The sequence below is a fragment of the Somniosus microcephalus genome, chromosome 17, assembly GCF_052327205.1.
Source record: "Somniosus microcephalus isolate GS21.2 chromosome 17, FLI_Smic_1.0, whole genome shotgun sequence".
Classification (NCBI taxonomy): domain Eukaryota; kingdom Metazoa; phylum Chordata; class Chondrichthyes; order Squaliformes; family Somniosidae; genus Somniosus; species Somniosus microcephalus.
Window position 1 is genome coordinate 15,985,352 of NC_141003.1, and position 21,210 is coordinate 16,006,561.

The 21,210-nt window shown below is 44.6% G+C and overlaps 2 protein-coding genes and 1 pseudogene across 6 annotated transcripts in view; 2 read left to right on the forward strand and 1 right to left on the reverse strand.

Annotated features, from left to right (window-relative positions):
• Window positions 1-21,210, forward strand: part of LOC147105528 (tyrosine-protein phosphatase non-receptor type substrate 1-like) — a 535,426-nt pseudogene that overhangs the window by 371,106 nt on the left and 143,110 nt on the right.
• Window positions 1-21,210, forward strand: part of dnai7 (dynein axonemal intermediate chain 7) — a 227,593-nt gene that overhangs the window by 172,109 nt on the left and 34,274 nt on the right. The window lies entirely within an intron of this gene.
• Window positions 1-21,210, reverse strand: part of LOC147105533 (inositol 1,4,5-triphosphate receptor associated 2-like) — a 176,700-nt gene that overhangs the window by 51,799 nt on the left and 103,691 nt on the right. For all 5 annotated transcript variants that reach the window (XM_086009964.1, XM_086009967.1, XM_086009965.1 and 2 more), the window contains 3 exons: window positions 6,233-6,374; window positions 3,421-3,562; window positions 970-1,048 (listed from right to left, as the gene is read on the reverse strand). In XM_086009964.1, coding sequence (XP_085866090.1) covers window positions 970-1,048; window positions 3,421-3,562; window positions 6,233-6,374 — 363 coding nt within the window. The remainder of the gene's footprint in view (window positions 1-969; window positions 1,049-3,420; window positions 3,563-6,232; window positions 6,375-21,210) is intronic.

The window sequence follows — 21,210 nt, forward strand, 5'->3', positions numbered from 1 at the left end:
CACAGCAAAATGTCTAGTTAATTTCGCGAGCGGCACAAACGTCGCTGCGCCCGGCCTCTAGTTGCTTTGCGCCCCAATTGGCGCCCTCTTATGGCGCTAACGCGAGGCGCAAACAACTGAATTTTTCCCCCATTATCTGGTCATTATCACATTGCTGTTTGTGGGAGCTTGCTGTGTGCAAATTAGCTGCTGCGTTTCCTGCATTACAACAGTGACTACAGTTCAAAAGTACTTCATTGGCTGTAAAACGCTTTGGGACAGCCTGAAGTCATGAAAGGCGCTATGGAAATGCAAGTTCGTTCTTTTCTTTCTAACCCACAATCGTGTGCAGCTATAACCAAGACTATTTTATACCGTACTAGAAAGTATTACAACCCCTCACCTTAGCCACACACCCAAAGTGATGCCTTGTGAAAGTGAAGCAAAGGCAGGTTAGGTCAACAGTTTTTCAAAAATGAAAATAATTGCCCCAACACAGATCCACATATGTTATTAGATTACTGTAGCAGAATGTGGTCACATACTGAAAAAAAATTCTGCCTTATTTCAAAACTGAAGAGATAGCTCCACACCCATTACTTCTGCTTTTTAAAAAAAACAAGTATGCAGGTTTCTATCTCCGGAATGGAGCCTGTCCATTTGTGTCTCATTCTCGAGTCTGCTTCTGTAGTTTTGCCCACAGGTTTTGTTAAGAGATTGCACAGCAGGAGAAAAGTTAACTTAACACAACCAAGGCCAGTTGTCATAACGGATGGGCCACTTCATGAACTCGCGAGTGGAGTCTTGCAGTTGCTTTTCCTGCTATCCTGCATCTTGTCATTTGTCCCTTTGATACCGGTGTCACGTGACTACCGAGACCTCCGCCAGAGTTTTGAAATTGTTACAGCTACTGGGCATAGAGTTTCACGTTTAAATCACCAGCAAAATTGCCACCAGCATGACAGCAAACACACGAGAAGAAGCACTAACCTTATTCAGAAGCTCTCCACTCATACCAGGAACAGAAAGCTCTGCATCGGTCTGGATACCAACTCTGTGTAACTCGCACCTGTCATCAGATTAAAATATCGATCATTTGCATGAAGACCATGAACAAATAGTGCCCCCGATATTGTTGCAGGTAGACCATCAATGTCTACGCGTCAAATTGTGCCACAAACTCTTGGCATTTCAATAGTCTTCATTGTACCGTACGAGCAGATTAACAAACTGGAATGGAAATTAGAACAACCGCACCAGGCAAAAACAAAAAAGTCAGCATTCACTTGTGTTCCTTTCGGTTTGCATTGCAAATTTGCTGTCTGGTCAAAGCAGTATGCGAGCTTTAAAACTGGGTTTTAAAAACACTCTACAGCTCTGCTGCTGTAGCATGTTGCTGTAGTAATAGGTAGTGACACATGTTGCTGTAATAATAGGTAGTGACACATGTTGCTGTAATAATAGGTAGTGACACAGAATCATACACAGTCTACAGCACAAAATGAGGCCATTCGGTCCATCGTGTCTGTGCCGGCCGCCAAAGAGCTCTCCAGCCTAATCCCACTTTCCAGCTCTTGGTCCGTAGCCCTGTAGGTTACAGCACTTCGAGTGCATATCCAAGTGCTTTTTAAATGTGACGAGGGTCTCTGGCTCTACCACCCTTTCAGGCAGCGAGATCAAGACCCCCACCACCCTCTGGGTGAAAAAGTTCTCAACTCCCCTCTGATCCTTCTACCAATTGCTTTAAATCTATGCCCCCTGGTTATTGACATCTCCGCTAGGGGAAACAGGTCCTTCCTATTCACTATCTCAGCCCCTCAATTTTATACACCTCAATTAAATCTCCCCTCAGCCTCCTCTGTTCCATAGAAAACAACGCCAGCCTATCCAATCGTTCCTCATAGCTAAAACTCTATGAAGGAGGCTATAGCTTATGACCCACATGGCGAATTTCCGTGCGACTCTCATCTTACTGCTTCCCTAGAAGACCGGTTTCCCATTGGTAGGGTCCGAGTAGACAGTTCCAACGTGGCATTGCCACAGTTCTAGAAGCCAATCATGGGCTCCTTCTTCCCAAACCCCGCCTCCCCTTAGGTTTGAGTGGTACGCAGCAAGTTAGGGGCATGGCATACAAACCATAAACCTCTCCAAAAATTTATGAATGAGGGATTCAATCATTTTGATCAATTCCGTACAGACTACGAAGGTGGTCAGTGCAGCGCCTGGAAGGGCCTAGTGTGCATGGAAAGGATTCCCATGGCCACTTGGCCATTTTGGGAATCTCAGGTAAAAAGGAAAATAGCGATCCAGAGTGAAGCTCAAGTCTCTGAGCAGGGAGTGTGGCGTACCAGGCCTCGCAACTGCACAATACCTCAGCTCAAGCTCTGCAATTTCCACCCCATCTTCCAGCTGCTGATGTCCCACAACCGAGGTGTTTTGCCAGCTCTGATCACCGCGTTATCCAATTTAACAAATCTAAAAGGGCCTCAGCTGTCTTGAGAAGATGCTCAGAGCAATGTCATTAGTGGGGTGGGTTCAGTGCTTAAATCCTAAGGGTCTTCAGATATTGGCTAGAAATTGGCATCAATTGCGCCCATTTTATTGGGCGTCAAGCGGGTGTAAAGCATGGGAAGGTAGCAGGCACTGGTCCCACTGCTAAATTCGTGGGTCCTGGGCAGATGCCTAAAGCAGGCGTTTATGTCCTGTAAAAATGTAAATTAGGGGCCTAACACTTGAAGGACCCCATTGGGAAATCTGTGGACAATTGATTCATCAGCGGCTCCTGCAGCTGCCATGTCCCAGTAAGTGATTGAAATGCTTCTTTTGATACCCATCCTGCAGATCCAGGAGGATAGGAGTGTTCCCCCGAGGAGTCACGATCGCACCTCACCCTCCACCCCCTCACCATTCACCAATCGAATCCCCATCCCGGGGCCTACCCAAGAACCGGGTAGCCAAGACATTGACGTCTTCACGAGCTGCATGTGGAGGCGCGACCAGCGACGCAGCTCATGCCGAGTGTGCCGACGCGGCCCCGAGGACCAATTTCCGGCGATCCTCAGACCTCTTCAGGGGCGTGCACAGGTCGACAACGGGCCCAGACTAATTTCGAGGCCTCAGACATTCTCTGCAGCTACACTTGGCTGCTGGGCTGGACATCACTCCCCACTTCCATTGGCAGCATGAACTTCAACATTGTGAAAAGTACACTGATAGCCTGGGATACTTCTGCCAATAATTGGCTGTGACAGGCATGTTTACTAGTGGCAACCCTTCATTTTATCACTGATCAGGAACTCCTGCTGTACATGTCTCCAATCAGCTAAAATTGGATTTGAATGTTAAGTTTCCAACCAGAATCATAAATATGTTTACTGTATGATTGAAACTCTGAACATTGTCTGATCTCTGAAATGACAAGTTGCTGACTTGGACAGTTACCTAGACTGGCTGTCGAATAGCTCATGTGCTGACGTCACTGGCTTTTGACCTTCTTTGTTGGAGTTGGAGCAAAAGCCGGAAGGAGCCACTGTGCAATTCTGGATGTGCGAGACTGGATTAAAGTTCTCCAACATTAAGGCATCTATCAAGGAAACCACACAAGTTGAACGCGGCAACATTTTAAATCAGTTAAATTGCATGCATGCAATCCCAGAACAATGTGCCCTGTAAGCTGCGCTTTGTTCTTTTAATGCACGGTCCCTTTAAATTTCTGTACATGCACAATAATTACAATGAAAAAGCCGGTGAGGGGCCTGCGCGGGACCTTGGAGATTACTGTGTGGCCACGTACCTTAGGGGGAACATTGTCCCAGAAGAGCAGCGTTTTCCAAACTGAGGGCCACTGTCCCCATGGTGACCTGTAGCAGCTCAGTCATGGGGGCTTGGCCTTCCTGCTTTAAAACACCTCTCTCTGTAGTGCTCTAGGTTTCTGTGCTTTTGCAAAAATTATTAGGTTAGCTGGACAAAAGTATCCGAGCACAAGTTAGTGTTATGATGCTCAGATTCCTTTGGCAAAGAACAATGTTTTACTCTATTGAGCTACTGAAGTAGAAACATAGGGACAGCAGTAGGCCACTCAGCACTTCAGTCTGCTCTGCCATTCAACTAGATCATGGTTGGAATCTCGCAAGATAGTTTCGACTCTGCGATGGGGCAATGAGAGGACACAAATGTAAGCTAATCACAGACAATGAAAGGGGAAGCTAGAAAAAGCATCTTCACGTAGAAGGGTGGTCTGAATGAGGAATTCTTTGCCACAAACCACTGCTGAAGCAGAGTCAATAAATTCTTTTCAAAAGGGAATTAAGACAGTAGTTAAAAAAAAAAGGAACGTTAAAGGTTTCGGGAGCAAGCGGAAGAGTGGGATTAGACTTGGCTCCTCAGGCAGAGAAACACACCGGCACGGATTTGATGGGCCAAATGTGCTGCATCATTCTGGGGTTCCACTACTTTAGGCTTCTGTGAAAGGCTAATGCTAGTTTGGGCTGGATGGCGTCCCTCACCCTTGGAACAACTTACTGATTGCAAGCAAGGTCCCCCGACAACTATCCCGACTTACAAAGCAGCGAAACCATCTTGAAACACTAACCCTCGAGACAAACTTACATTTGCCAGTCACAGTGGGGGGAAACTCCAAAAACAAAACAAGTGGTCAACTCCAGACCTCCATAGGAGGAGCAAAAAAAGGCCGATTACCCTCCCCCAAGTGGAAACGCCCCTTAAAAAGGAGGTAATGTATGGGTCAGTGTTCTCAGAAGAGCAGAGAAAGAGTACAAAGCACACAGGATACCAAATAACAATAAATTAAGTGGAGCAATGGTGGTTAATTAAATTTGTAGACCTGCTGGGGCTGAAATTGGTCTTCGCGAGCAGTGAATCGGCAGCCCGCTTTACACCACACCCCATTTTGTTTTCCTATTGAAGTCAGCGGATAAGAACAATGGGCTGCGGAGTAAAGCGGGCGGCTGATTCACAACCCGCCTGCTCCCTGCTACTGCCGAAAACCAACTTCATCTCCACGGTCTCAATTACCAAGCAAAATTTGGTGGGCTCAATTTGTAGTCCATTCACACCCCAACTTATTTCAACTGTTACGGGAATATGGATATAGATTTACATTTTAAATGAAAATTTCAACAACAAAAAATAAAAATAACCCGAGCGAGGAGAGATTAGAAAAAAAAAAATCTCAGAGGTCAGTTTGTACGTGGAAATTTCTGTTACAAACTGTGGTTGAAGCAAAGTCAACAATTTCTTTTAAAAGGGAATTAGATCATTGCTTTAAAAAAAGGAATATTAAAAAAGGGTAAGAAAGAAAGACTTGCATTTCTATAGCGCCTTTCACAACCACCGGACGTCTCAAAGCACTTTACAACCAATGAAGTACTTTTTGAAGTGGAGTCACTGTTGTAATGTGGGAAACGCAGCAGCCAACTTGTGCACAACAAGCTCCCATAAACAGCAATGTGATAATGACCAGATAACCTGTTTTTGTTATGTTGGTTAGGGATAAATATTGGCCAGGACACCGGGGATACCCTGCCCTTCTTCGAAATAGTGCCAAGGAATCTTTTACATCCCACTCCAGAGAACCCACAACCTGAGCACCCACAACCTGAACACAAAAATCTAGGCTGACACACCATTGCAGTACTGAGAGTGTGCTGCACTGTTGGAGGTGCCGTCTTTCAGATAGCCGTTAAACTGAGGCCCCGTCTGCCCCTCAGGTGGACGAGAAAGATCCCCTGGCACTGTTTGAAGAGCAGCAGGGGAGATTGCCCCCTTTGTCCAGGCCAATATTCAGCCCTCAACCGACATCACTAAGAAACAGATTACCGGGTCATCATCACACTGCTGTTTGTGGGAGCTTGCTGTGCGCAGATTGGCTGGTCATCATCACACTGCTGTTTGTGGGAGCTTGCTGTGCGCAGATTACCGGGTCATCGTCACATTGCTGTTTGTGGGAGCTTGCTGGGCGCAGATTGGCTGACGCATTTCCTACATTACAACAGTGACTACACTGCAAAAGTACTTCATTGGCTGTAAAACACTTTGGGACAGTCTGAGGTCGTGAAAGGTGCTATGGAAATGCAAGTTCCATTTTTCTTCTGTTTCAAACAATGCACACAGTTTAAAAGAGGGTTAAAGAACAGCTTATTCGATCTGGTAACAAAAGCATTTTACGTTTACTTATCTTTAAATTGCTACAAGTTTCGACTACAGGTTAAATTCTGGTATTGACCGTGCTTACCCAGCAATGGAGTGCAAGAGTGTGTGGTTACTGAATTATGGCTCTTTCTGCGTTGAATACATGGCAGTGAGAAGTGAGGAGCTTGGCTCAGTCCTACTCGTCGAGCGACTTCTGGCCTCGGCTCTTTGCAGCAACTTCCCGTCTGTTTGAAGATGAGAATCAAGTTGTTATTCAAAACACATGCACCACTAGCAATAAACGGCCCTCCCCCATGAAGGACAACAGCGGCAATGCCGTGGGGGTCACCACTCCCTCCAATTCCCCACCATTGCAAATTGGACATGTATTGAGCTGTTCCTTCACTGCTGGGTCAATATTTTAGAATCCCCTATTACCACAAGAACTGCCGCGGTTCAAGAAGGTGGCTCACCACTATCACCACATCAGAACAGCTAGGGATGGGCAATAAAGGTCGGCCTTGCTAGCGACGTCCGCATCCAGAGAATTAAAAAACCCACACAAATCTCAGATCATCATTTTCAGTTACTGTGCTTTTAAAGTATAACTGACATTTAATGCAGTGATTCAAAATGTTTGTTAAGCCAAACTAACTGGCATCTAAACAAGAATCTCAACATCCTTCATAATTTAGTATATTGACTGAACAAATGGGTCATAAAGTTTATTTGATGTTGATTTGGAGTGTCAGGTTATAGCACTTAAAGTTCTTAAAGGAGGGGAGGGAGAGAGAAATGCAGCTGGAGAGCTTATCTTTTTTTACACCATCCCACGTAAATGCAAAGTAGGAACTGACTGTGCGGGCAATCATGAGCGCAGCCAATAAGTAGAACCAAGAAATTCAACAAGCAACATATGAATACGGATTAGATTTATAAAGAATAATGGCACAGCAAATAAATTAACCTGTTAGAAAGCATGCACAAGTAGCAAGAGCATGTCTTTCATTTCAAACTCCTGCTAAACAAACTTTCATTCAGGAAAGGGTTAATACAGGCTAATTCAGCAGATTTGTTTCTTCATTTTTTGGAACCTCCCAGAACTTAAACATGGAGGCCTAGTCAACAATGGCAATCACGGTCAAATTAAGTTTGGCGGATGATTCGTGGCAATCATGCTGCAGTACTAATGTGATATATACACACATAACAGCACAACATGGCTTCCAGTAAGAACTGTACTGCACATGGCTTTATTATTATATATATCAGTAGTACAACTCTTGGTATACATTTCTCAAATGGAACCCATTTTATGCTTCCAAATTCTATTATAGAATTCTGTATTACAAATAAAAGATATGAACTTATTTTCCATATTTACAAATTAAACTTAACCACTGGTTTTCTGTTTCGAAGATGTAACCTTTTTTCTTGAACAGAACTTTCAGATCTTGTTGTAAGACTTTGACTCATTCTAGGCTGAGCCTGCAGGGAATTTTTCTCCAAGGGCTGACCTTGATCTACATTTGGATTCTTTACACCTTGACTGTTTGTCTGCCTGACTCGGGCTCAGACTTAAATTCTGACTTTGTCTTGGACTTGTTTCTGGTATGTCTGATGTAGGATTTGCTACTGGTGCTCTACTTGTAACTCATCAGAATAAATTGAATCATCCCAGCTTTGAACACCTTCCACATCTGTAGGTAAGATATGATCAACGTGAACAAACCTATCCTTTCCATGATCAAACATCTTGACCAAATATGTGCAAGGGCCACATATCTTCACTACTCTTCCTGGTAACCACTTCAACCATTTATGGTGATGGTTCTTCACTCTAACCTTCTGGTTCAACTTCACACTTCTCTAACTCTACCTTTATCATGACTCTCTTTCTACCTTGATTGTTTCTCTATGGACTGTGCCAAGTTTGGCTTTAACAACGAGAACCTGGTTCATGGCTGTCGTTTGAGAAACAACTCTGCTGGCTTTCTACCAGTAGTGGTGTGAGGAGTAGTCCAGTAATCAGAAAATTTGCCAGTTTGTGGTCCAACAACTGACGTTTCTTTGGATTTGGATCCAACATTTGCTTGATGAGGGCACATTTGACAATTTGTATTGTGCGCTCTGCTGCACCATTTGAAGTAGGGTGGTATGGTGGTTTCTGCTCATGAACTGTGTGAACTCGTGAACAAAATTACAGCCCATTATCAGACACAATTTCTTCTGGGAGGCCGTATGAAGAAAACAATATTCGCAAATTGTCTAGTGTTTTGCTTGTTATTATCCGCATCGGAAACACCTCTACCCACTTCGAGTGACTATCTATCACTATGAACAATTGCTGTCCTTCTAGCTCAGCAAAATCTACATGTAACCTTTGCCACACTCTGGGAGGCCATTTCCATGGCTGTAATGGTGCTTTCTTGCTCACTGATTGACATGTTGTACACTGACTGACTATGTACTCTATCTCTTTATCTAAACCTGGCCACCATAAGTAACTGCGTGCAAAGCTCTTGGTCAAGCACATTCCCAAGTGCTGGTCATGAAGCTCTCCTAACCATTTAGACCTGAACCTATTTGGGATAGCCAGTCTTGCACCCTACATGATACAATTTTTATCCACTGACAATTCATTCCTACAAAGTATGGATGGATAACTTCCTCTGATACCTGGTTTGGCCATCCATTTACTATGTAATCATACACCTTTGACATAATTGAGTCACGTTTGGTTGCCCTACCAATCTCTTCAGCTGTGACTGGCAGCTCATCAATGTATGAGAATTAGAACACTTCTTCCTTACTGGGTGTAACTTGCGATGGGGATGGCAACCTGGACATAGCATCAGCATTGCTGTGATCAGCTAATTGTCTGTACTCAATGTCATACGTATACACTGACAAAATTAAAGCCCATCTCTGCATTCGGGCTGCAGCTAAGGTTGGAACTGGGGACCTTGGATGGAAGATTGCCGTCAGAGGCTTATGGTCAGTAACTATAGTAAACTTACAACCAAACAAATATTTGTGAAACTTCTTGACCCCAAATATCAATGACAAAGCTTCATTTTTGACCTGCGCATAATTCCGCTCATTGGCACTGAGTGCGTGAAGCAAAAACAATTGGTCTCTCCTCCCCACTATCTAGTACATGAGAGATCACTGCCCCAACTCTGTACGGAGAGGCATCACACGCTAGCTTGATCTCCTTAGATACATCATAGTAAACGAACATGGTACTCGCTACTCACTGGCTTCTCCACTCTTTGAATGCTGTGTCACATTCTTTTGACCACTTCCAAGGGACCTGTTTTCTCAACAGCTCATTCAGTGGATGCAACGATGTAGCCAAGTTTGTGAGGAATTTTTCGTAATAATTCAAAAGACACAAAAATGATCGAAGTTCAGAGACATTCTTGGGAGTGGGTGCATAGAACATAGAAAAAACAGAAAAATAGGAGGAGTGGGCCATTTGGCCCTTTGAGCCTGCTCCGCCATTCAATATGATCATGGCTGATCCATTATCTCAATACCATATTCCCGCTCTCTCCCCATACCCATTGATGTCTTTTGTGTCTAGAAATCTATCTATCTATCTCCTTCTTAAATATATTCAGTGACTTGGCCTCTACAGCCTTCTGTGGTAGAGAATTCCATAGGTTCACCACCCTCTAAGTAAAGAAATTCCTCCTCTTCTCAGTCCTAAATGTCCTACCCTGTATCCTGAAACTGTGACCCCCTCGTTCTAGAACCCCCAGCCAGGGGAAACATCCTCCCTGCATCCAGTCTGTCTAGCCCTGCAAGAATTTTATACATTTCAATGAGATCCCCTCTCATTCTTCTAAACTCTAGTGAATACAGGCCTAGTCTCTCCTCATAAGACAGTCCTGCCATCCCAGGAATCAGTCTGGTGAACCTTTGCTGCACTCCCTCTATGGCATGTATATCCTTTCTTAGGTAAGGAGACCAAAACTGCACACAGTACTCCAGGTGTGGTCTCACCAAGGCCCTGTACAACTGTAGTAAGACATCCTTGCTCCTGTACTCAAATCCTCTTGCAATGAAGGCCAACATACCATTTGCCTTCCTAACTGCTTGCTGCACCTGCATGTTTGCTTTCAGTGACTGGTGTACAAGGACACCCAGGTCCCCCTCTGTACCTCAACATTTCCAATCCATCACCATTTAAATGATACTCTGCCTTTCCATTTTTCCTACCAAAGTGGATAACTTCACATTTATTCACGTTATACTGCATCTGCCATGTATTTGCCCACTCACTCAACTTGAAGCCTCTTTGCATCCTCCTCACAACTCACAATCCCACCTAGTTTCATGTCATCATCAAACTTGGAAATATTACATTTGGCTCCCTCATCCAAATCATTGATCTATATTGTGAATAGCTGGGACCCAAGCACGGATCCCTGCGGTACCCCACTAGTCACCGCCTGCCACCCTGAAAAAGACCCATTTATTCCTACTCTCTCTTTCCCGTCTGTTAACCAATTTTCAATCCATGCCAGTATATTACCCCCAATCCCATGTGCTTTAATTTTGCACACTAACTTCTTATGCGGGACTTTATCAAAGGCCTTCTGAAAATCCAAATACACCACATCCACTGGTTCTCCCTTATCTATTCTACCAGTTACATCCTCAAAAGTCTCCAGTCTGTAGTTCCCCGTTTTCTCTTGCCCTCCTTTTTTAAATAGTGGGGTTCTGTTTGCCACCCTCCAATCTGCAGGAACTGTTCCATAATCTATAGAGTTTTGGAAGGTGACAACCAATGCATCCACTATTTCCATGGCTACCTCTTTTACTACTCTGGGATGCAGATTATCAGGCCCTGGGGATTTATCAGCTTTCAGTCCCATTAATTCTCCAGCACTATTTTTTTTTTACTAATACTAATTTCCTTTAATTCCTCCTTCTCACTAGACCCTTGATTCCCTAGCATTTCTGGGAAGTTATTTGTGTCCTCTTCCGTGAAGACAGAACCAAAGTATTTGTTTAATTGCTCTGCCACTTCCTTGTTCCTATTATAAATTCTCCCGTTTCTGACTGCAAGGGACCTACATTTGTCTTCACTAAGCTTTTTCTTTTTACATACTTGTAGAAGCTTTTACAGTCTGCTTTTATGATCTTGCAAGTTTACTCTCATACACTATTTTTCCCCCCTTAATCAATCTCTCGGTCCTTTTTTGCTGAACTCTAAACTGCTCCCAATCCTCAGGCTTGCTACTTTTCTGGTAGTTTTATATGACGACTCTTTGGATCTAATAATATCCTTAATTTCTTTTGTTAGCCATGGTTGGGCTGCCTTTCCTTGTGTTTTTGCACCAGAAAGGAATGCATAACTGTTGCAATTCATGCATTCGTTCCTTAAATGTTAGCCATTGCCTATCCACCATCATGCCTTTTAATGAAGCACCCAATCTATCATAGTCAACTCACTCCTCATACCTTCGTAGTTTCCTTTGTTTAGATTTAGGACCCTAGTTTCTGATTGGACTTCCTATCTTGATGAAGAATTCGATGATGTTATGGTCACTCTTCCCTAAAGAACTGCGCACAAGATTATTAATTAACCCCTTCTCATTACATAATTACATACCCAATCTAGGATAGCCTGTTCCCTAGTTGGCTCCTCAACCTCTGGTCTAAAAAACCATCTCGTGCACACTCTAGGAATTCATCCTCCACAGTATTATTGCTAATTTGGTTTGGCCAGTTTATATGTAGATTAAAGTCACCCATGATTACTGTAGTACCCTTGTTACATGCATCTCTAATTTCCTGTTTGATGCCATCCCCTACATTACCACTACTGTTTGGCAGCCTATATACAACTCCCACCAATGTTTTCTGTCCTTTGGTGCTTCTTAGCTCCACCCAGACTGATTCTACATCTTGATTTTCTGAGCCAATATCCTTTCTCACTATTGCTCTGATTTCATCCTTTACAAACAACGCCACCCCGCCTCTTTTTCCCCTGTCCTTCCTAAATATCAAGTATCCTGGGATATTCAGCTCCCATCCTTGGTAATCCTGCAGCCATGTCTCCGTAATCGCAATTATATCATATCCATTTACATCTATTTGCGCTGTTAATTCTTCTACCTTATTACGAATGCTTTGTGCATTCAGATACAATGCCTTTAGATTTGGCTTAACATTTTTATGACATCTTTACATTTTTTGTACTATGGCCCTATTCGTCTTACCATTTTTTCTTCCCCGGATCCTATTTGTTAGTGCATTCTGATTGCATTCAGCTTTCCCTTGGTTGGATGTAAACCATCTTTATCTGCTCTGTGCCCTAAGTATTCCATTGAGTTTTGAAACAACTCACACGTGAGCGGTCACTCGTACTCCGTGCTTCTCTAGCCGTTTGAGCACTTCATTCAACATCTCATCATGGATTTGCCTGTTGGGTGCTGAAGTGAGTATGTTATCCAAATAACACACTACCCCTTCAATCCCTTGCAAGATTTGGTTCATCTCCCCCTGGAATATGTCGGGGGCAGAAGGCACTCCAAATAGTAGCCTATTGAACGGATATAGGCCTCGTTGAGTATTTATAGTCAAACATGACTTGGACGCTTCATCTAACTCAAGTTGTAGGTAGGCGTTTATTAGATCGAACATAGAAAAGATCTGGCCACCTGTCAGCGTTGTGAACAAATCTTCCACATTTGGCAACGTATTGGGTAGATTACACTCTAGAACCTGGTTTATGGTTACCTTATAATCAACACACAACTTTACCGTACCCATCTGACTTAGGCACAACAACAATGCGTGTAGCCCAATTCCTCAGATCTACCTTAGAGATATTGGCCCAACATTTACGGTCGGAGACTTCCCGTGGGTGGATGCCTCCGACCTGTGAAATATCTACGTATTTACCTGGTGGCCCGGGAGGTACGGAGACTTGCGATCCTGGGCCTCTCCGGGTATGCGCGGGCAGAAGCCCACGTATCCCAGGGACGCAGCCGGTTCACAGGCACCCCTGGGATCACGTGGGCCGGCCCAACCAATGAAAGAAGGAAAATCCCCCTTCATAGTTATGGGGATTCCGTACATACAGAACTCCCATAAGTATGAATGGGGATCACTTAAAAATTACACAAACACAAGAAATAATTTTTTTTTGAATTACATATTTAAAATTAATTAAAATGCCATTTAATTAAATATTTTAAACAAAAATGTAATTTTTTGAAGAAAAAATGTTTTAACAGGGCTAAAAATAAACTTACCTTATTGGGCAGGGTTTTTAATATATAAATGAGCGATAACATTTTATTTTTCCATTTTTTTAAAACTCTTATGCTGGTAAAAGTAGGCCTTACGCTTGCTTTAACCTGGTGTAAGAATTTCACAGGCATTCAGCGGGTGGAAGTTGGGCAAATAGCGCAACGCTCCACCCGCAGAGGCCCTTCTCCTGGGGATGCGGAGGATCTGTCGAGGAGATTCTTGACAGATCGCGCGTATGCACCCAAAGGGGTCACAAAATACAGCCCAATGTTCTCAGTTTCTAGTCTTGAGCTCTTGCTCAACTTTCTCCTCGAGTGCGTATTGTATGGGACGTGGCTTGCAGTAAACTGGTCTTGCGTCCTTCTGCACTCTGACACTCGCCTTGAATCGGACTGCCCGTTTCGCTGAACACCTTCGGATACTGCTTGATGACATCTTTCAATGTAAATTTCGCTTCCACACAAAAAATCTCATTCCAATCCAGCTTCAGTGATCCCAACCAATTACTACCCATCATGGCAGGCTTGTCTCCTGCCACTACTGAGAGGCAAGCTCGGACACGGATCCTTGTATTTCACTGGTATGTGACACTTCCTACTACAGGGATTTGCTCTCCCGAGTAGCCTCGCAGCTCTACCTTCGATTTCTCTAGTTGATAATTACACAACTTGTCGCGACAGTGATTCCGGTACTATGCTCACGGATGTATCAGTGTTGATTTACATGGGTATCCAGGTTCCACCGACATCTGCTTGGATGACGATACCTCGCGAATCGCTGTTAGATACCTTCGTGCTCCTGATGACGTGAATCTCCAGAAACTCCTCAATCTGCTGCTTCTCTTCAATGGCATGTAGTGCCTGGTGATTTCTACTTCTAGCATTGCCAGTTGGTTTACTCTTCTGTCGGCACGCCTTCACAAGTTGCCCAGTTTTCTTGCAGTAGAAGCACTCCGCCTTCCATTTCTAAAACTGCCCGGTTACGATTTATATCTTCAGGGTCTTCGATGTTACGATTTGCGGTGAAAAACGTTTCTAGCCATTCCACATATGCTCCAAAAGTGTCTCGGTCACGATGGAACTCATCCAAGCGCCCTATTATTCCCATAGGTGCGGCCATCTAGACTCTGGCAACATCAACAGTTCAGCCACGTGTGCTCGAAATTACCTCGGATTTTTAAGTTTTTCCGCAAAACAAAGAACCCCTAACAGTCCCTCCATTGGTTGGCAGGACTATCCTCCAACAAAAATCTTGAGACATAGCATATATATATAGAACAGCACAACATGGCTTCCGGTAAGAACTGTTCTGCACATGGCTTTATTATTATATACATCAGTATTCCACCAGGTGGCTCTATTACAACTATGAAGATCTTAAGGGCAGTGCCAATCTAGGCCCAAACTCCAGTAGAGTTTAAAAAAAAAAAAAAAAATCTACCATCTACATATAGAATTGTCCTAGAAAACATTAATAAACTTGCAGAATGAGTGCGTAAATCACAAATGAATTTCAATATAGGCAAGTTTGAGGTGGCACTTTTTGGAAGGAAGAATAAGGAGACTATCTACTCCTCTAAACAGGTAGAGGAGCAAAGGGATCTAGGGCTACACATTCACAAATGAATAATAGTAGTGACACAGGTTAATATGCATTAAAACATGCAAACAAAGCACTGGGGTTCATTTCTAGAGGAATAGAATTGAACAGCGGAGAAGTTCTGTTAAACTTGTATAGAACCTTGGTTAGACCACAGAGAGTACTGTGAACAGTTCTGGTCTCCATATTATAAAAAGGGATATAGGAGGCAAAAAAGATTCACAAGAATGATACCAGAACTGAGAGGTTATAACCATCAGGAGAGATTGAACAGGCTGGGGTTCTTTTTTCTAGAAAGAGAAGGCCGAGAGGTGACCCGATAGGTGCCTTTAGAATCATGGAGGTTTGATAGGGTAGATGTAGAGATGTTTCCACTTGTGGGAAGTCCAAAACTAGGGCTTATAAATATAAGATAGTCACTAATAATTCCAATAAGCAATTCAGGAGAAACTACTTTACCCAGAGAGTGGTGAGAATGTGGAATTTGTTACCCCATGGAGTAGTTGAGGCCAATAGCACAGGTATATTTAAGAGGAAGCTAGATAAACACACGAGGGAGAAAGGAACAGAAGGATATGCTAATGGGGTGAGATGAAGTAAGGTGGGGTGGAGACTTGTGTAGAGCATAAACACCGGCATGGACCAGTTGGGCTGAATGGCCTGTTTCTGTGCTGTAGATTCTATGTAATCCTATGTAAAGCACCAAACAGAGCTGTAGTGTATGTAACTGTTCCATCTTCAAGAGAACTATTTTAAGGGTTGCACTACTTTATCTCGGCTGCTGTATACTGTAATACCGGTGGTGACCACACCGGTATATAAGTGCTGTGTAATGATTTATTGGGCAGTTCCGCCCTGACCTTCGACTAGTAAAGACCTGTTAAAGTTTACTCTTGTGGTCGGTGTAGTAATTCTCAATATAACACACAGACTTAACAGTGGCGACGAGTACGATCTTACCCTGCGGCAGAGATACATCCAAGGCAGTTTGACGGACGTTGAGGAGGCATCCGCCCTCATCATCCTGCTGAGAAAAGACTCGGGTCTGCAGAGCAAAGGAAGAATTCTGACACGAAGCCTTCCATCAGCAACAGGCAGTGATCATCCCTTCTATCACGGTGGTGGGTAAGCCGATCAGCGATGAGCAGCAAGTCGGCCACGTTGGCGTGAAGTAGGGAAGGGAAAAACGGAGGATATAAGGGCGGAGAACTCGACCACGGCCGGGGGAAAGAGCCGGACAGAAGTCGGGGCCAGAGGCGCTGATACTGGGGCAGCGTAAGGCACGGGAGCCGCGGTGAATGCAAACGCAGCCGGTGTAAAAGACCGGGCTGGGAGACGCAACAGCGTCGAGAGAGAGCTCGACCGCGACCGGTGAAAAAGGCTGGGCAGCTAGCGAGGCCACGAGGCGCAGCGACCGGGTCAGCGTAAGGCGCGGGAGAAAATTAAAAAAAACGCGGAGAACTCAGCTGCAGCCGGGGGAAAGGACCGGACTGCAAGAGGGGCTGGGAGGCACGATTTGAAAACCGCTGGGGGAGGGCGAATGCAGCAATACGGCAAATCGCCATTACAGCCAGCGGGGGAGAAAGGCAAACGCGGGAAGCTGCCATTTTCGGAGGCGGGGGAAGAAGACAAGCGCGGGAAACCGCCATTCAAAAAAATAAATAAATAAATAAATAAAATGAAAAATTTCTTTTTTGTTTCTCAAGAAGATTGCGAGGATGCCTAAGCGTGGTAACATCAATGATTTCGATCCCGATGTTGAAGATTGGGCCACGTATGTAGAACGCATAGAGATATATTGTAAGGCAAATAAAATATCAGATGAAGATAAAGCACTAACCTTACTAAACTCAATGGGTGCGAAGACATACGGGCTATTGAAGCATCTTCTATCACCAGCTAAACCGGCGGATCAGACTTTCGCTAATATTGTTGCTGTCCTGAAGGATCATTTGAACCCCACACCGCTGATGTTAGCGGAACGATTTAAATTTTATGCGAGAACACAACTGAAAGAGGAAAGCAACGCGGAGTATTTAATTGAACTGTGTAAGCTAGCGAAATACTGTCAGTTTGGGGAAAGCCTGACAGAAGCACAGAGACAAATTCGTGTGTGGATTGTCGAAAGAAGGAACACAAAAGCGGCTACTTGGAGAATGATCTTACATTTGATAAGGCTGTCACTATTGCAGCATCGCACGAAGCCGCAGAGAGAGGCACTGCGGAAATGCAGCGGTACTCAGCGTAGATCAAATGGCTTTGGGTACAACGAAATGTTATCGTTGTGGAAAGACAACACACGATCAGAACCAATGCTGGTTTAAAAACCAGGAATGTAGAAAATGTGGCAAGCTTGGTCACATAGCTAAAGTATGCCGGTCAGGAAAGAAGACCAGCAACAAAAAGTCACCACAGGAAAAGTGCAGAAAGGTACATAAGGTGGCTGAGAAGAGTTCGGATGAACAGAATTCAGATTCAGACTCCAACAGCAAGGAACTGGGTAGTCTGAGAATTCACAATGTGAGTAAGGAAGCTGACCGACAAACTATCTGGGTCACACTGCAGATAGCAGGAGTCCAAGTGAAGATGGAATTGGACACCGGATCGGCGTTGACGGTCATGAATAAACAAGATTACAAAAGGTTATTCACACATATTCCCATACGGAGATAGTATTGCAGACATACACGGGGCAAAAAGTATACCCCATCGGAAAGATAAAAGTCAAGGTGATACACAAGGGCAAAGAACACCAAAGAATGGATATATATGTACTACCTGAGGGAGGTCCACCACTTCTGGGACGGGAGTGGATCAGGAAAATAAATATGGACTGGCACTCCCTAAAAGCAATGACGGCAGATTCCGGAAAAAGAAATGTCAAACCTGAACGATTGTCCAGAATATTGGATGAGGCTAAAGAGGTGTTCCAACAGGGACTGGGAACACTAAGAGGAATTAAGGCAAAAATCAGGATTGCAGAACATGCAAACCCAAAATTTTTCAAAGCCAGACCGGTACCTTATGCGATACGACCTGCTGTGGAAGCTGAGCTGGAAGGGCTAGAACGTTCAGGAGTACTGTCTAAGGCGGACTGGAGTGAGTGGGCCACGCCCATTGTTCCCGTCATGAATCGGTCATCGAGTAACAAGCCAGGGGAACCGGGGAAGGTCCGCATCTGTGGAGACTTCAAGATCAGTTAATCCGGTGCTTCACACGGTGCAATATCCGCTTCCGCGGATTGAGGATATCTTTGCTTCATTGTCTGGCGGGAAACACTTCAAGATAGACCTGACGCAAGCGTACTTACAGATGGAAGTTGAGGAAGAGTCGCGCCAGTATCTCACAATCAACACGCACAGAGGCTTGTATCGATATAATAGACTGGTTTTTGGAGTGGCTTCGGCTACAGCAATTTGGCAGAGGGCCATGGAGCAGGTATTACAGGGAATTCCAAACACTCAATGTTACTTGGACGATATCCTGATTACGGGAGAGGACGACGAGGAACACCTTGCAAACTTGAAACTGGTGCTCACCAGGTTGAAGGAATATGGCCTTCGAGTTAAATCGGCAGAAATGTGAGTTCTTTCAGAAACGGATCTCGTACTGTGGTCATGTCATTGACCAGGAGGGGCTGCACAAGTCACCTGACAAGATCAAAGCTGTTGTGAAGGCTCCCGCTCCGGAAAATGTATCCCAGTTGAGGTCGTTCCTAGGGTTGATTAACTATTACCATAAGTTTCTGCCAAATCTATCCACGGTGCTGCACCCGCTGAATGCTCTTTTGCAGAAAGAAGTACCATGGAAGCGGAGCGAGGACTGTAAGAAGGCCTTTCGCAAAAGCAAGGCATTGATCACCTCAGAGGAAGTGTTGGCTCACTTCAACCCAACGCTACCTATTCGTTTAGCTTGTGATGCTTCTCCTTATGGTATTGGAGCAGTACTCTCACACAAGTTGCCGAATGGCTCGGAAAGGCCAGTCGCATTTGCATCCAGATCATTGACCTCCGCTGAGTGCAACTGTGCTCAGATAGATAGGGAGGCTCTCAGCCTTGTGTGGGGAGTAAAGAAGTTCAATCATTACCTGCAGGGCAAGAAGTTTACACTGCCGACAGACCACCAGCCGTTGGTATCCATATTCAACCCTAAAAAGGGCGTTTCCATTATGACAGCGCAAAGGCTACAGAGGTGGTCCCTTTTCCTAGGGGCACACCAATATGACATAGAATACAAAGGATCAAAACAGCATGGGAATGCTGACGGTTTATCGCGCCTACCGTTGCCAACGGTAGAAGAGGTGCCTACAGTGGACCCAGTGGAGATGTTCCACTCAACCATAGTGGAATGTCTACCAGTAACAAATTCTACCATTGAAAAGGAAACGAGAAATGACCCGACTCTCTCACGAGTCTACGATTTAACGGTGAAGGGATGGCCAGCACATGGCGAACCACTGTTGCCAGCATTCTCGCAAAGAAGAGAACAGCTGTCAGTGTGCCGAGGAACCCTGATGTGTGGATCCAGAGTGGTGATTCCACCCAAACTCCAGAGTAAAGTGCTAAAGCAGCTTCACGAGGGGCATCTGGGTGGAGTTAAAATGAAGAATCTAGCCAGAGCGTTTGTGTGGTGGCCAGGTATCGATGGAGACATCGAAGAAATGACCAAGAGCTGTCTAGGATGCCAGAAGGTCCAAAACGCCCCACCACAAGCCCCTCTACATCCATGGGAGTGGCCCTCATCTCCATGGCAAAGGGTACATATCGACTTTGCTGGTCCATTTATGGACTCAATGTTCTTAATCGCGGTGGATGCACACTCCAAGTGGCCGGAGGTAATAAAGATGTCCTCCACCACCACGGGAAAAAACCACAGTATTAAGGACCATATTTGCCAGGAATGGGCTGCCGGAACAGATCTGTTCTGATAATGGACCGCAATTTGTGTCCGAAGAATTCAGGAAGTTCTTAAAAAACAATGGGGTTAAGCACTACACGTCCGCCCCATACCATCCCGCCACCAATGGATTAGCTGAAAGGTTTGTCCAGACCTTCAAGGAGGCCATAAAGGCCATGGGTAATGAAGACATAAATCTACAACATAAGGTAGATAGTTTCTTGTTGGCGTACAGGAATGCAACACATGCGGTCACAAACCAAACTCCCGCCATGATGTTTTTCAATAGAAGACTAAGATGCCGGCTGGATTTGATCAAGCCAAACATCAGAAGGGACGTAGAGAACCGGCAATTTCAAGGCATGAATGAAAGGCCAACTGGAACCTTCCAGATAGCTCAACAAGTTTTGGCCCGGGACTACCGTACCGAGAAATGGCAGCCTGGAACTATTTGCACACGACTAGGACCGCTGATGTATACCGTGGACATTGGTGAAAGCATAATAAGGCACCATGCTGACCAGATCATAGCGTCATCCGGAAAGGGACAACCTACACCACCACTCTATACGCCTAATGATGAAGCAGAGATACCCATAGTATCTACCTCCGATCCGGTGATACTGGAACCAGATGAACCCGACACTGGCATTCAAGCCGAATCGACCTTGCCAAAAGAATCTACTACACCACTGGAAACTACTACACCACCGAGGCAGTATCCGGACCGAGTCAGGAAGCCTCCAGAGAGACTGAATCTGTGAACTGTTTTTACAGGAAGTTGTGTATATATGTTATGATGTTATGTTTAATGGGGAATATATACTGTTAAGCTAAAAAGGGAGGATTGTAGTGTATGTGACCGTTCCACCTTTAAGAGAACTATTTTAAGGGTTGCACTACTTTATCTCGGCTGCTGTATACTGTAATACCGGTGGTGACCACACCGGTATATAAGTGCTGTGTAATGACTTGTTGGGCAGTTCTGCCCTGACCTTCGACTAGTAAAGACCTGTTAAAGTTTACTCTTGTGGTCTGTGTAGTAATTCTCAATATAACACACAGACTTAACAAGAGCTACAGCTGTTCGAAAGAAACTAGGAGATCACCACGTTTATTCTGCATGTTTCACAGGAAGTGTACCAAAGACAACTGCTACTGAAGGAGAAAGAGAATGGGGAAGAGACAGCATTATGTGGGGTGTCTATGAAACTATACTCTGGGGCCTTGTAGGACCAATGCTGCACAAGTCTTCTGGTGTATTCCAATTATAAGTTTCACTTTGAGACTCCATCCTCCAGGGACTCTCTCTCT